The 14,927-nt window shown below is 44.0% G+C and overlaps 1 protein-coding gene across 1 annotated transcript in view; it reads right to left on the reverse strand.

The window, feature by feature from the left end:
- Positions 1 to 14,540, reverse strand: part of LOC144673349 (zinc-binding protein A33-like) — a 28,331-nt gene extending 13,791 nt beyond the window's left edge. The window contains exons 1-4 of the mRNA XM_078535243.1: positions 14,028 to 14,540; positions 13,842 to 13,937; positions 13,492 to 13,748; positions 7,113 to 7,228 (exon numbers count right to left, since the gene is read on the reverse strand). Of these exons, the coding sequence (XP_078391369.1) occupies positions 7,113 to 7,228; positions 13,492 to 13,748; positions 13,842 to 13,937; positions 14,028 to 14,438 (880 nt within the window). The 5' untranslated portion in view covers positions 14,439 to 14,540. The remainder of the gene's footprint in view (positions 1 to 7,112; positions 7,229 to 13,491; positions 13,749 to 13,841; positions 13,938 to 14,027) is intronic.
- Positions 14,541 to 14,927: the final 387 nt, after the last annotated feature.

Raw genomic sequence — 14,927 nt, forward strand, 5'->3', positions numbered from 1 at the left:
CACAGAAAACCCAAAGATGTTTACCAGTACATGAAGAGCAAGAGAGTAACTAAGGAAAAGTTATGGCCTATCAGAGATGTACATGGTAACCTGTGCATTGATGCTGAAGTTTCGGGCAGCGTTCTCAATGAGTACTTTGTCTCGGTCTTCACTAAAGAGAGGGATTAGACAGATATTCTAGTTCAAGAGGAGGAGCGTGAAATATTAAGTATAAATAGCAAAGTGAGAGAGGAAGTAACAGAAGGACTGACAACAAGGAGGATTGATGAGATTAGTGGAGTGAATGTTGTCTACATGGATTTTGGTGGGGCATTTGACAAGGTCGCACATTGCTGACAGGTGAGGAATTTGAGATCCCATGGGTTACACGGAAGGTGGCGAGTTGGATCCAAAATTGGCTCAGCTAGAGGAAACAAAGGGTAATTGTCAATAGATGGTTTCGCAAAAAGGAAATGATTTCCAGTGGTGTTTGACAGGGCTCAGCCCTTGCTGTTTGTTGCATATATTAATGATTTGGATTAAATGTGGGAGGTATGATTGGGAAATTTGCAGATGACACAAAAATTTACTGTGTAGGTAAAAGTGAAGGGAGTAGATGTTTTCTCCAGAATGATGTCCATGGTTTTGTTGAGGTGGCAAATTGAATTCAATCCGAACAAGTGTGAGGTAATGCATTTGGGGAGAGAAAGCAAATCAAGGGAATACTTAATAAATCAGAGGATATTGAGAGGGGTCGAGGAAGTGAGAGATTTTGGCATGCATGTCTATATGTCCTGGAAGGTGTCAGGACAGGTGGATACAGTGGCCAAGAAAGAATATGGAATGCTTTCCTTTATTGCACAAGGTATTGAAGTCAAAGGCAGGGATGTTTTGATCGAACTGTATAAAATGTTGGTTAGGCAACGGCTGGATTTTTGTGTACAGTTCTGGTCACCATGTTACAGGAAGGACATATTTGCTCTGGAGAGAGTACAGGGGAGATTTACAAGAATGCTGCCAGGGCTTGAAAATTGCAGCTATGAGGAAAAATTGGATAAGCTAGCATAGCTTTCTTTAGAATAGAGGAAGCTGAGGGATGACCTAATTGAGGTGTACAAAATCATGAGGCGCCCAGATAGGGCAGACAGGAAAGACTTGTTTCCCCAGCTCAGGAGTCAATTACCAGGGGGCATATATTTAATGTGATTAGTAGAAGGTTCTGAGGGGACATGAGGAAAATATTTTTCATGCAGAGGGCGGTGGGCATCTGGAATTCACTGCCTGAATTGGCGATTGGGGCTGAAATGCTGAACGAATTTAAAAGGTACCTGGATCTGCGCCTGTAGTGCTGTAACTTGCAAGGCTGTGGACCAGGTGCTGGAATGTGGGACTAAAATGAGTGGCAATTTCTCCTTTTATGGCCGGTGTAGATACAATGGCTGAATGGCCTCCTACTGCAATGTAACATTTCTATGGTCCAATGGTTGGAAACCTTTTATGTGAGGCCTACTGCCACCCTTGATAAGGAGATGAGCAGGCCACACATATCTCCATGTGAGTTCTGACAAAGGCTTTAGGCAACACGTCAAATAATCCTACACTCAAATCCCTCTTGCAGTCAAGACTAATGTTCCATTGCCACCTTACTTGCTGCCTTCACCTTCATGTCAGCTCAAAATGACATCTCAACTAAGCAAGGCCATTCATGACTAAATGTTGCCACTAAAGCTTCCTCTACTTATGCAGGGCAGCCTCTGGTTTTCGACTGTTAAGAAGACAGGATGGAGCTTCAGTCTCTTAGCCTTCAAACTGCATCTACTGTGTTCATTGCCACTCAAATAGCAGATTTAACGCCCCTCGAGTACTCGTGGCATCCACCCACATCTAACATCAGGGCAACAGCCGCAGGAGAAACAATGACCTTGATCAACACAATGTCAGAGGTCAGAACATGGTGAGCTGCAAGTAATGGGGCTTGCATGAGGAGTGACCAGGCAGCATACTCACAACTGATGGCCAGAGCTTAGTCATGCTCATGTGGGATTATTGAGCAATCACTGTGTTGATAATGAGGGAGAACTGAATCTATGGGAGTTCCTGATTGGACACTGATGGGGGCCCTCATTTTGAGTGTTAAATGCCGGTGATCATTGAAGCAACTGGCAGCAAGATGGAATCCAGGAGACTTTCAAACAGTGAAAGTGAACATATATTTACAAGTGTCCAAACTATATACAACGAGTGCTCCCCCCTGCCACCTGCTTTTAATACTTCTTAATTTTATCTTAACCTACCGCTATGTCTAGGTGCAGCCCTTACATCCACAGCAAGGGTGGAAGCAGCCTGCTGACTGCTACACCCTGTTTTCCAGGTATCTTTAAATAAAAATGCCTGGACTGTCAACCCATGAGGTAATGATGGGGACAACGACTTCCTGCCTGCCCTCAACACCAGATTATCCATGCTCCACTTCGATGAATCAGTAATAAGCTGAAGAGGGCAAGATCACCCATGTTCAGCCGCCCTGCCCGACAGCGGGAATCACTTCCACTTCTGTGCCCATCGCCAAACGTCGCCTCCAGAGTGGAAGATTCCACCTGTTAACTCTGATTCTCTCTACAAAGATGCTGCTGACCAGCATTTCCAGATTTTTCTGTTTTTACTTCAAAAACTGCAGTTCTGCCACATCCAATCATCAATGATGGTGGACAATTAAACTATTCATTGGAGGAGGAGGCTTCATTTACATTTCCAGGCACAGTGAGGGGTGAGCCCCGCATGTCATACAAAAGACAAGCCTGAAACAACAGCAACCATTTTCAGCCTGAAATGTTGAGTGGATGATCCATCTTTGTCTCCTTCCAACGTCATCAATGTCACAGATGCCAGTCTTCAGCTGATTCATCTGATTGCACATGATCACAAATAATGGATTAATTCACTGGATAGAGCAAAGGCAATGGGCTCAGACAACATCTCGAAAATTAGCTACACCCATAGCCAAGTTGTTCAAGTAGGGTTACAACACAGGCATCTACCCAACAATGTGGGAAATTGCCCAAGTATATCCTGTCCACAAAAAGGAGGACAAATCCAAAATGGCCAATCACTAATCCAAAAGTTTACTCTCAATCGTCAGACAAGTGTTGCCAACAATGCCATCAAATGGCATTTACACACCAATAAAATGCTTATCTATTCTCAGTTTGCATTCCGGCAGGGCCACTTGGCTCAAGATCCCATACAGACTTCGTCCATCATGGACAAAAGAGCTGAAAGCCAGTGATAAGGTGTCATTAGCAGTCAGGGAATCATCATTTATGGAATTCATATCAGCACAAAAGCAGATGTTTGCAGTTTTTGGAGATCAATAATCTCAGCCCCGGTGATCACTGCAGGAGTTTGTCAGGTTAGTGACCTCAACGCACCAATCTTCAGCTGCTTTCTCAATAATCTGCCTTCCATCATTTGACGGGATGGTCACTGATGATTGCAAAGTGTTCAGCACCATTTTCAACATCTCTGATGCTGAAGCAGTCGGTGGCCGTATGCTACAAGACCTGGACAGCATTCAATCTTGGGCTGATGACTAGTACGTAACATAAGCGCCAGGAAATGATTATCACAAACAAAAGAGAATCTAAGCATCATCCTTGACATTCAGCTGAATTTCCATCACTCTATCCCCCACCATCAACACCTTGGGGATTACCATGGAACAGACACTGAACTGTGTGAGCATATAGACACTATGTTTATAAAGGCAAGTCAGAAGCCAGGGATTGTAAGAAAAGTACTGCCATAACTATGGGCGGGGTTAATCTTCATACAGATTGGAAAAATCAAATTGGAAAAGGTAGCCTGAGGATGAGCTCATAGGTTGCACTCAGGACAGTTTCTTAGAAAAAAAATGTTCCTGAACCAACCAGGAAACAGGCTATTTTAAAGCTGGAAATATCTAATGAGACAGGATTAAAGAATTACCTCATGGTAGAAGATCCTCTAGGTAAGAGAGATCATATAGGATAAAATTTCACATTCAGTTTGAGGGTGAGCAATTTAGGTCTGAAACTAGTGCCTTAAACTTAAATGAAGAAAATTGCATGGGTATGAAGACAGTTTTGGCTAAAGTGGATTGGGAAAATAGATTAAAGATAAGATGGTAGAGGAACAGTGGCAGACATTTAAGGCGATACTTCATAACTCCCAACAAAGATATATTCCATCCAGAAAGAAAGACTCAGTGAACAGAGTGCTCTATCTGTCGCTAACTAAGGAAGTTAAGGGTGATGTCAAATTGAAAGAAAAGATGTACAATGCTGCTAAGATTAGTGGTAGTCCAGAAAATTTGGAAACGTTTAGAAACCTGCAAAAGATGAGTAAAAGAAGAGGGAGAAATTGGAGTATGAGCGAAAACTTACAAGAAAGCTAAAACAGGCAGTAAAAGCTTCTGCAACTATATCAAAAAGAAGAGTAATGATGGTGACTGCTGGCCACTTAGAGGGTGAGTTTGGGGAATTATGAATGGGAAACCAGGGCATGGCAGAGACCTTGAACAAGTATTCTTCACAGTAGAAGAGACAAGAAAGCATCCCAAGAATAGCAGAAAAATAAGGGCAAAAGGGAGGGAGGAATTTGAAACGATCATGATCAGTAGAGAAAAAGTAGTTGGGAAACTACTAAAGGGATTAAAGGCTGACAAGAACCTTGGTCCTGATGACTTGCATCATTGGGTCTGAATGGAAGTGGCTGCAGAGCACTTGCATTTGTTGTGATCTTCCAAAATTCCCTAGATTCTGGAAAGTTCACAATGGACTGCAAAGCCATGAATGTAACATCACTGCTCAAGAAAGGAGGGGGACAGAAATCAGTGAACTACAGGACAGCTAATCTAACATCTGTCATTGGGAAAACCCTGGGAACCTTTATTTTAAAAAGTAGTAGCAGGACATTTAGAAATTGTTACATTATCAGGCAGAGTCAACATGGTTTTGTGAAAGGGAAATCGTGTTTGACAAATTTATTAGAGTTCTTTGATGATGTAACAAGCATGGTGAATAATGGGGAAGCAGTAGAAGTAGTGTATTTTGATTTCCAAAAGGCATTCGATAAAGTGCCGCACGAAAGTTTACTGCAGAAGATAAGAGCTCAAGGTGTTAGGGGTGATATAATGGCATTGATAGACGATTGTCTAACTGGCAGGAAAGAGAGAGTCAGGAGAAATAGGTCATTTTCAGGTTGGCAAATTGTAACTAGTGGAGTTCCGCAATGATCAGTGCTTGGGCCTCAACTATTTATGATCTATATTCATGACATATTAAAAGGACACACTATATTGCAGACAAATTTGCTGATGATAATATGCAGGAATGCAAGTCATGAGGGGGGATTTAAGATATCTGCAAAGGGATATGGAGAGGTTAAGTAAGTGGGAAAAACTGGCAGCTGGAGCATAATCTGGAGTATGACTTTTTCAGGAAGAACTGAAAAGTATAATGTTATTTAAATGGGGAGAAATTGCTGAATACTGAAGTACAAGGGGATCTTATACATTAATCATAAAAGTTTGGCACAAGAATACAAGGAGTTTGAGCATGAGTAGGCCATTTGCCCATTGACCTGCTCCACCATTCGATAAGATCATGGTTGCTCTAACTGTGGCCTCAAATCCACTTTTCTGTCTACCTCCCTAAACAGGTACGGCAAGTTAATAATAAGCAAATGGAATGTTGTCCTCTATTGAAAGGGAGATGGAGCATAATAATGGTGAACTCTTGAGAGAGCTGTATAGGGCATTGGCGAGAGTAATCGTACAGTACGGTTTCCTTAATTAAAGCAGATATATATTTATCTTCGAAACAGTTCAAAGAAGGATCACTAGGCTGATTCCTGGGATGAAGGAGTTGTCTTTTGAGGAAAGGTTGAGCAGGTTAGGCCTGTACTCTTGAAGGTTAGAAAAATGAGTGGTGATCTTATTGAAACATGTATGATTCTGAGGGAGCTTGACAGGGGACATACTGGGAGGGTGTTTCCATTAGTGTGGGAATCTAGAAGCAGGGGAAATAGTTTATAAATAAGGGGTCTGTCTCCCTTTTATGACAGAGATGAGAGGGAATTTCTTCTCTTGGAGGGATGTTAGCCTTTGCAATTCTCTTCCACAGAGAGCAATGGAGACAAAGTTGTTTTATTTAGTCAGGGCTGAATTAGACAGGTTTTTGATCGTTAGTGGAGTGAAGGGCTACAGGGGACAGGAAAAAAGGGCACTTAAGGCCACAGTTACAAGAGCCATGATCTTATCAAATGGCAGAGCAGGTTGAGCAAATGGATTATTCCTGCGCCTATTTCTTATGACCTTATGATGATCGAACTACCACAACCCCTCACTGGAGGAACATCGGATTTCTTGTTTCTCCCACATCCCCGCCCACCACTGTCTAACCACCGAGCACCTTTCCACACAACAGACCTATGACAAACTGGACAATGACATTGTACTTCAGCTCAATCCTCAGAATGGGCTGGGCTTCTTATCAAGTTCGTAGACAGAGCAGTGGGTTCACTGGTTCACTACCTGCTCGATTAATGGGGTCACTCAAAAAATCAGCCTCGTTCAACCCAAAGCGCTGTGTCCCCTCCCTTTTCTAAATTTGTCGTTATCCTTACATTGATGCAGACTCTGTGATTGTGTGAAAACTATGAAAGTTTATCCCCTCTGTACTGTTTCAATCTTGAACACTTGGATAAAACGCCTGGTGTCCTCCCTTTTACAGTGCAAACTCACTTCCTCGTGACTAAGGAGTTTAATTCCACTTCACGCATTCGCTCTCTTTTCACACATTCTCTTCAAAGTCTGCATGACTTCCTGATTATACATTGATGAAAAATGTACCCAGAATTCCAGTCCAATCTCCTCTACAAATTCTATTTCACATCCTGAGATCCGTGCTCTATTCCTCTGGTTACACAGATCCCCTCACTGCTTTGACACACAGTGCTGATGGCTTCAGACACTTACCCAGAGGAAACCACAGAAAGCAAAATATAAGAATTGAGAGTCTCCAGGGATTAACAACCGGCAATGTGAGTGTGTAATGTTGGGCCTGTGATCAAGAAAATTAATATAGGAGTTTTACCGGGATTGATGAAGTTTATCATTTCCCTCCACGCTGTGTACTGTAGAGGGCCTTTGAACTTTCCGATAGTCAGGGCAGCATCAGACACTGAGAGAACATTACCTTCATCACTAATCCTGTTAATATGAAACAGTTTATATGATAAATTCATCATATTAGAACACTTTAGGCATGATTTTAGACATGAAATGCAAGGGCAGAGTATGGAAATACCCATGTCCTGAAAAAGGCCCATAGCCCATAACAGATCAGTTACCGGGATATGACAAATCACAGGAGAAGATAAACATTTAGCCTGTCTACTTGCTGTATTACAAACAAAGCTTGTAGAATAAAGGCAAAGGCTGAAAACATCTACACAACTCTCCGAGACACCTGCGCTCCTCTACTTCTGGCCTCTTGAATATCCCTGATTTTAATCGCTCCACAATTGGCAAGTCGACCTTCAGCTGCCAAGGCCCTGAACTCTGAAATTCTGAAAGCTTTCTGCCTTTCTATCTCTCTTTCTTCCTTTAATACGCTTTAAAACATACCTCCGTCATTGGTATTAATATCTCCTTGTGGTTCGGTGTCAGTTTTGCTGTATATCTTAAAACAAGTTTCAGCTGTTGTGTTGATTTTTCTAATTCATTCATGGGATGTGGCCTTCACTGCTATGCCAGCATTTGTTGCCCATCCCTTATTGCACCTTCAGAAGGTGGTGGTGAGCTGCCTTCTTGAACCGCTGCAGTCCACGTGTTGTAGGTACACCCATGGTGCTGTTAGGGAGGGAGTTCCAGGACTTTGACCCAGTGACAGTGAAGAAACGGTGATATATTTCCAAGTCCGGATAGTGTGAGGCTTGGAGGGGAACTTCCAGGTAGTGGTGTTCCCATGCATCTGCTGCCCTTGTCCATCAGCAGTTGTGGGTTTGGAAGGTGCTGTCTAAAGAGCCTTGGTGAGGCCCTGCAGTACATCGTGTAGATGGTACACACTGCTGCCTTTGCGTCAGTGTTGGAGAGAATTAATGTTTGTGGATGAGATGCCAATCAAGTGGGCTTCTTTGTCCTGGATGGTGTCAAACTTTTTGAATGTTATTGGAGCAGCACTCATTCAGACAAGTGGAAAGTATTCCATCACACTCCTGACTTTTTTCTTCTGGATGGTGGACAGGTTTTGGGGAGTCAGGAGGCGAGTTAGTCATTACAGGATTCCTAGTCTCTGAACTGCCCTTGTAGCCACAGTATTTATACAGCAAATCCAGTTCAGTTTCTGGTCAATTGTAACCCCCAGGATGGTGATATTAGAGGATTCAAAGAATCACAGAATCACACAGTGCAGAAGAGGCACTTCAGCCCATCGAATCTGCACCGACACATGAGAAACACCTGACCTACCTACCTAATCCCCTTTACCAGCACTTGGCCCATAGCCTTGAATGTTATGAAGTGCCAAGTGCTCATCCAGGTACTTTTTAAAGGACGTGAGGCAACCCGCCTCCACTATCCTCCCAGGCTGTGCATTCCAGATCGTCACCACCCTCTGGGTAAAAAACCTTTTCCTCACAGACCCCTAAAGCTCTTGCCCCTCACTTTGAACTTAAGTCCCCTTGTGACTGGCCCTTCAACTAGGGGCAACAGCTGCACCCTGTCCATGCCCCTCATAATCTTGTACACCACGATCAGGTCGCCCCTCAGTCTTTTCTGCTCCAATGAAAACAACTCAAACCTATCCAACCTCTCTTTATAACTTAAATATTTCATCTCAGGCAACATCCTGGTGAATCTTCTCTGCATCTCCTCCATTGCAATCACATCCTTCCTTTAATGTGGTGACCAGAACTGCACACAGTACTCCAGCTGTGGACTCACCAAGGTTCTATACGATTCCAACATGACTTCCCTACATTTGTAATCTATGCTTCGATTGATAAAGGCAAATGTCCCATATGCCTTTTTCACCACCCCACTAACATGCTCCTCCACCTTCAGAGATCTATAGACACAAACACCAAGGTCCCTTTGTAACTCAGAACTTCATAGTGTCATGCCGTTCATTGAATACTTCCTTATCAAATTACTCCTTCAAAAGTGTATCACCTCACACTTTTCAGGGTTAAATTCCATCTGCCCATTTGACCAGCCCGTCTATATCTTCTTGTAGCTCAAGACACTCAATCTCACTATTAACCACCTGGCCAATTTTTGAGTCATCCGCGAACATCCTAATCGTACCCCCCACATAGTCATCTATGATATTTATATAAATGACAAATAATAGGGGACCCAGCACAGATCCCTGTGGTATGCCACTGGACACTGGCTTCCAGTCAATAAAGCATCCCTCTGTCATCACCCTCTCTCTCCTACAACTAAGCCAATTTTGAATCCAACTTATCACATTACCCTGTATCCCATGTGCATTTGCCTTCCTTATAAGTCTTCCATGTGGGACCTTGTCAAAGGTTTTGCTGAAATCCATATAAACTACATCAACTACACTACCCTCACCTACACACCTAGTCACCTCCTCAAAAAATTCAATCAAATTTGTAAGGTATGACCTCCCTCTGACAAAGCTACGCTGACTATCCATGATCAAACCTTGCCACTCCAAGTGGAGATAGATACTCTCCTTCAGAAATTTCTCCAATAGTTTCCCTACCACTGACGTGAGACTCACTGGCTAGTGGTTCCCTGGCTTTTCTCTACAACCCTTCGAAAATAGCGGAACCACATTAGCTGTTCTCCAGTCCTCAGTCACCTCCCCTGTGTCCAGAGACGAATTAAAAATTTGGGTCAGAGCCCCTGCGATCTCCTCCCTTGCCTCCCTCAGCCGTCTGGGACACAAATCATCTAGACCTGGAGATCTGTCCACTTTTAAGCATGCCAACACCTCCAATATCTTGTCACTCCCTATATCAATTTGCAGAAGAACCTCGCAGTCTCTCTCCCCGAGCTCGATACCTTCATTTTCATTCTCTTGGGTGAAGGCAGATGTAAAATATTCATTCAACATTCTAGCGATGTCCTCTGGCTCCACCCATTGATGGCCCCCTTGGTCCCTTATGTGCCCTCTTTGCTTTCCTAATTGCTTTCTAAAGCTCCACCCTGCACTGTCTGTACTCCATTAATGCCTCCACTGATTTGCTTTCCTTGTACCTCCTAAAAGCCTCTCTTTTCCTTCTTATCGTATCCTGAATATCTCAGGTCATCCATGGTTCTCTGGGCTCGTTACACTTTCCTATCACCCTAGAGGGAACATGTTGAGCCTGTACCCTCCCCATTTCCTTTTTGAACGCACCCCATTGCTCCTCTGTAGATTTCCCCACAAGTAGCTGTTCCCAGTTTACCTTGGCCAGATCTTGTCTTATTTTACGAAAATCCACTCTCCCCAAATCCAAAACCATTTTTTTTTTGCAACTTGTCTATTTCTTTGTCCATTACAAACTTAAACTGTACCATGTTGTGGTCGCTATCACTAAAATGCTCCCCCACCACCATCTCAGCCACCTGTCCGGCTTCATTCCCCAGAATTAGGTTTCTTGATGTCACATGGAATGAATCGAATTGGCTGAAGACTGGTAGGCTGGGAACTTCTGGAGATGGCCGAGATGGATCATCCACTGGGCACATCTGGCTAAAGATTATAGCAAAAGCTTCATCCTTAATCTTTTGCAATGATGTGCTGGGCTCCCCCATCATTGAGGGCGGGATATTTGTGGAGACTCCTCCCCCAATTAGTTATTTTATTGTCCACCACCATGCACGGCTGGAAGTGCCAGGACTGCACAACTTAGATCTGATCCATTGGTTGTTGGATCGCTTAGCTGTGTCTATCGCATGTGGCTTATGCTGTCTGACATGTAAGTCATCCTGAGTCCTGGCTTCACTAAGTTGACACCTCCTTTTTAGGTATAAATGGTGCTGCTCCTGGCATGCCCTCCTGAAAAGGCGGAGTTTTCCGCACCCGCCCGCCGCCGCGATCTTCCAGTCCCACCGCCAGTCAATGGCCTTGTGGCTGGGCTGCTGCCTTGCCCACGGCGGGTCCCACCAGCGACAGGGCTGGAAAATCTGGGCTTTCATTGAACCAGGGTTAATTCCCTGGCTTGGTGGTAAGGGTAGAGTTGGGGACATGCCGAGCCACGAAGTTACAGAGTGTGGTTGAGTACAATTTTGCTGCTGCTGATAGCCCACAGCGCTCCATGGATGCCCAGTCTTGTGTGTGGGTATCCCCAATCTGAAGGCAGGAGTTCATCACCACAAAGACTGTGTGGTGGTCACTCCTACTGATACAGCCATGGACAGATGCATGTTCGGAGGCAGATCAGCGAGGATGAGGTCAAGTATGTTTTTCCCTCTTGTTGGTTCCCTCACCACCTGCCGCAGACCCAGTCTAGCAGCTATGTCCATTGGGGCATAGCCAGCTCGGCCAGTAGTCGTAATTTTTTTTTATCAATGCATGAGATGTGGGCATCGCTGGTGAGGCCAGCATTTATTGCCCCCCTAATTGCCCTTCACAAGGTGGTGGTGAGCTGCCTCTTTGAACTGCTGCAGTCTATGTGGTTTAGGTACGCTCACAGTGCTCTAGGGAGGTAGTTCCACGACCGAGCCAATCTTGGTGATGGACACTGAATCCCATCCAGTGTACATTCTACACCCTTGCCACTCAGTGCTTCCTCCAAGTGAAGTTCAACGTGGAGGAGTGCTGATTCATCAGCTGAGGCAGGGGTTAGGGGCTGAGGTGTGGCGGATGGGTGGGTAAAAGATAATCTGCAGGTTTCCTTGTCCAGGTTCATGGGCTCTGGAGTCAATGTTATGGCCTCCCAGCGCAACTCCCATCAAGCTTTATGCCACAGTGCCGCCACATCTGCTGGGTATGTTTTGCTGGTGTTAAGGATGCAGATCAAGATTCTATATTGGAATAAAAACAAAACCCATTCCCCCATTAACATGTGACTGTCTCGTTTTGATCAGGAGCCTTGCAGGGACATGGATGGTTGACACCATGGAAACATGGATGGTGTGGCTCTCTCAGGGTCAGTCGGAAGGTCACAGCCACAGTAACAGCAGTATGCAGCCTGGAAGTGAGCACTTCGGGACTGCATGGAATCTTGTAATTTAATACAATAATGTAGACCAGTTACATGAAATCTCATCTAACGGCTGGAATAAAGTTTGTCATTATAATAAAACACTAGTGCTTAAACTATAAACAGAGCTACTGTCGCCCGATGAATGACCCTTTAATGTTGCGATGGTAACTAGAAAAAAAATCATAACAAAACCTTTCTGAGTTATTTTACCAAACTGTGCAGAGTTTCAGTAGAGAGCATGTCCTACCTTCTCTTCCGACAAGCTTCCTCCTGAAAAAAATGAATCACCAACAGTGAGGAGCAAAGTAACAGATTTAGAATCATAGAAAGTTTACGGCACAGAAAGAGGCCACTTGGCCCATCGTGTCTGCGCCAGATGTAAACAAACCACCCAGCCTAATCGCACTTTACATCATTTGGTCCACAACCCCTGCAGGTTACAGCACTTGATGTCAATATCCAGACAGCTTTTAAATGAGTTCAGGGTTTCTGCCTCTACTACCCTTTCAGGCAGTGAGTTCCAGATCCCACAACCCTCTGGGTGTAAAATATTTTCCTCATCTCCTCTCTCATCTTTCTATCCAACACTTTAAACCTGTGCCCCCTCGTCACTGACCTCTCTGGTAAGTAAATAGGCCCCTCCCCACCCACTCTATCAGGCCCCTCACAATTCTGTATATCTCAAATCTCCCCTCAGCCTCCTCTGTTCCAGGGAGAACATCCCCAGTCTATCCAATCTTTCCTCGTAGCTGCATTTTTCCATTCCTGGTCACATCCTCGTAAATCTCCTCTGTGTCCTAATGCAATTAAATCCTTTCTGTAATGAGTTGACCTGCACACAGTTCAGGAGGACATAAACAGGGCGGCTGGTCAGAGCAGATGAGATTTAACACGGAAGTGTAAAGTGATGCATTTTGGAAGGAAGATTGTGGAGAGTCAAATAAACTGGAACTCAACATCAGTCCTTCTCACAGACACAGTGACTCTCACACACCGTACCAAACACACCCACACACACACAACATGAGCTGCAACTGGATCGAAATGGGCGTTCCAGGAGAAAATTAAACTTGGCAACACGGAAATAATCACAAAGCAAGTGTGAAGATCAAGAAAATTCATTCTCGGGACGGTACAAGTATTCCCGGGAATCTGCAGACAATGTGGAAGCCGATTATTTCGGGGAGACCTCAGAACTGCACAAAACAGACAGAAATTTGTTTAACTCAGATTTTATTTTTTCAGTACATTCTATATTTATTTCAGTTACCAGTTATTTTGTGACTGTGTGAAGCCTCATTGAACTGACCCGCAATATGTTCCCTCACCTTCAAAAATATCAACTCGTCTTTTTGCTCCATCTGTTTCTGAACTTTTGAGAGCTTCTCCTCAATAGAATTTAAATTCTCCTGAATCTCTCGAAGGTTTTTCGCCATTGCTTCTAGAATCCGCTCCTCTTCTTCCATGAGATCTCTGAGTAAACGCTCCTCTTTCTCAGTGAGAATCTGATGCATTTTAGTGAACTCGGATGTGATGTGTGTCTGCAGACTGCTCGACTGTTCCTACCAAATGAAATACGAAACATAGTTAATGTCCCGCGATAAAGGGAACAAAACTAACCGAGATCCCAGAAAATCAGCACAGTGAGGCCTTACCCTAACTTCGGAAATCTTCCGTTTCTGTTTCTGTTCCGTTTCTAGAACCGCCGATTTCTTCTCTGTGAGAGAATCTAAGGAAGATTTCAGCTGATCCTGGGATTGGGAGAGAAAATCACAGAATGAGAGTATTAGACCATGAAAATGTGATAAAACTATCCTTGTGTAAAATATTTCCCCTTTTACCTTGTAGATTTCAACAGCTTCATCGATCGGCAGGAAGCGGTGCTCTCTGTGTTCCCGCGAATCTCTACAAATCAAACAGATCAATTTCTTGTCAGTTTCACAAAACAGCTTCAGTTCTTCTTGATGTTTCTCACAGTGAAGTTTACTTTCTTTCTCTTTCGGATTCAGCTTTAATTTTCGAGCTTTCTCGGCCAGATTCGCTAAGGCCCGATTTACCCTGAGGTTTATTTCCGGAAACACCTCTCTACATTCTGGGCAGGGGTTTATGTCTTTCTTTTCCCAACACTGGGTGATACAGGATCGGCAGAAGTTGTGTCCACAATCCAGTATTACCGGATCGGTGAAGAAATCAAGACAAATTGAACAATATAAATCCTCTGTGAAATTTTCTCCCTGCTGTTTAGAAGCCATGTTCACACTCAACAACTGCTGATTCAATCCGATTTCAGTTTCGACTTTACTGCGCTGTCGAACACCTTCAGATCACGGATTTGTCGACGAAATTCACCTAAATGCTCGGGTAGTTATTGTTATTACTAAACCATGTGCCGTAGTGTTTTACATGGGAAAACAAGGCAGAGAGTGGTGAGAGCGATGCACAGGTTAAGAAAATGGAGAATGATTGAACCCAGCCAGGGAGGGTGAAAGTCCATGGAGAGTTGGCAGTGGGTGGAGAGAAAGATTGGAGAGAGGGAGGAGGCGGAGACGGGCGAGGTTTGCGATTCTATCGCACTTTGCTCCAGAGGTACTTGCTGACGGTTATAAACCATCCAGAGAAACATGGTGTAAATCCCGATCCATAAACTGAAATCTGTTAATCATGGTAGCCGCTCACCCTAAAATATCAATTACCGTAAATGTTAAGGAGTTATTTTGATAACAGGCACTGGGAAGAGCTTT

Source organism: Cetorhinus maximus, unplaced genomic scaffold (genome assembly GCF_964194155.1).
Source record: "Cetorhinus maximus unplaced genomic scaffold, sCetMax3.hap1.1 HAP1_SCAFFOLD_350, whole genome shotgun sequence".
Taxonomy (NCBI): domain Eukaryota; kingdom Metazoa; phylum Chordata; class Chondrichthyes; order Lamniformes; family Cetorhinidae; genus Cetorhinus; species Cetorhinus maximus.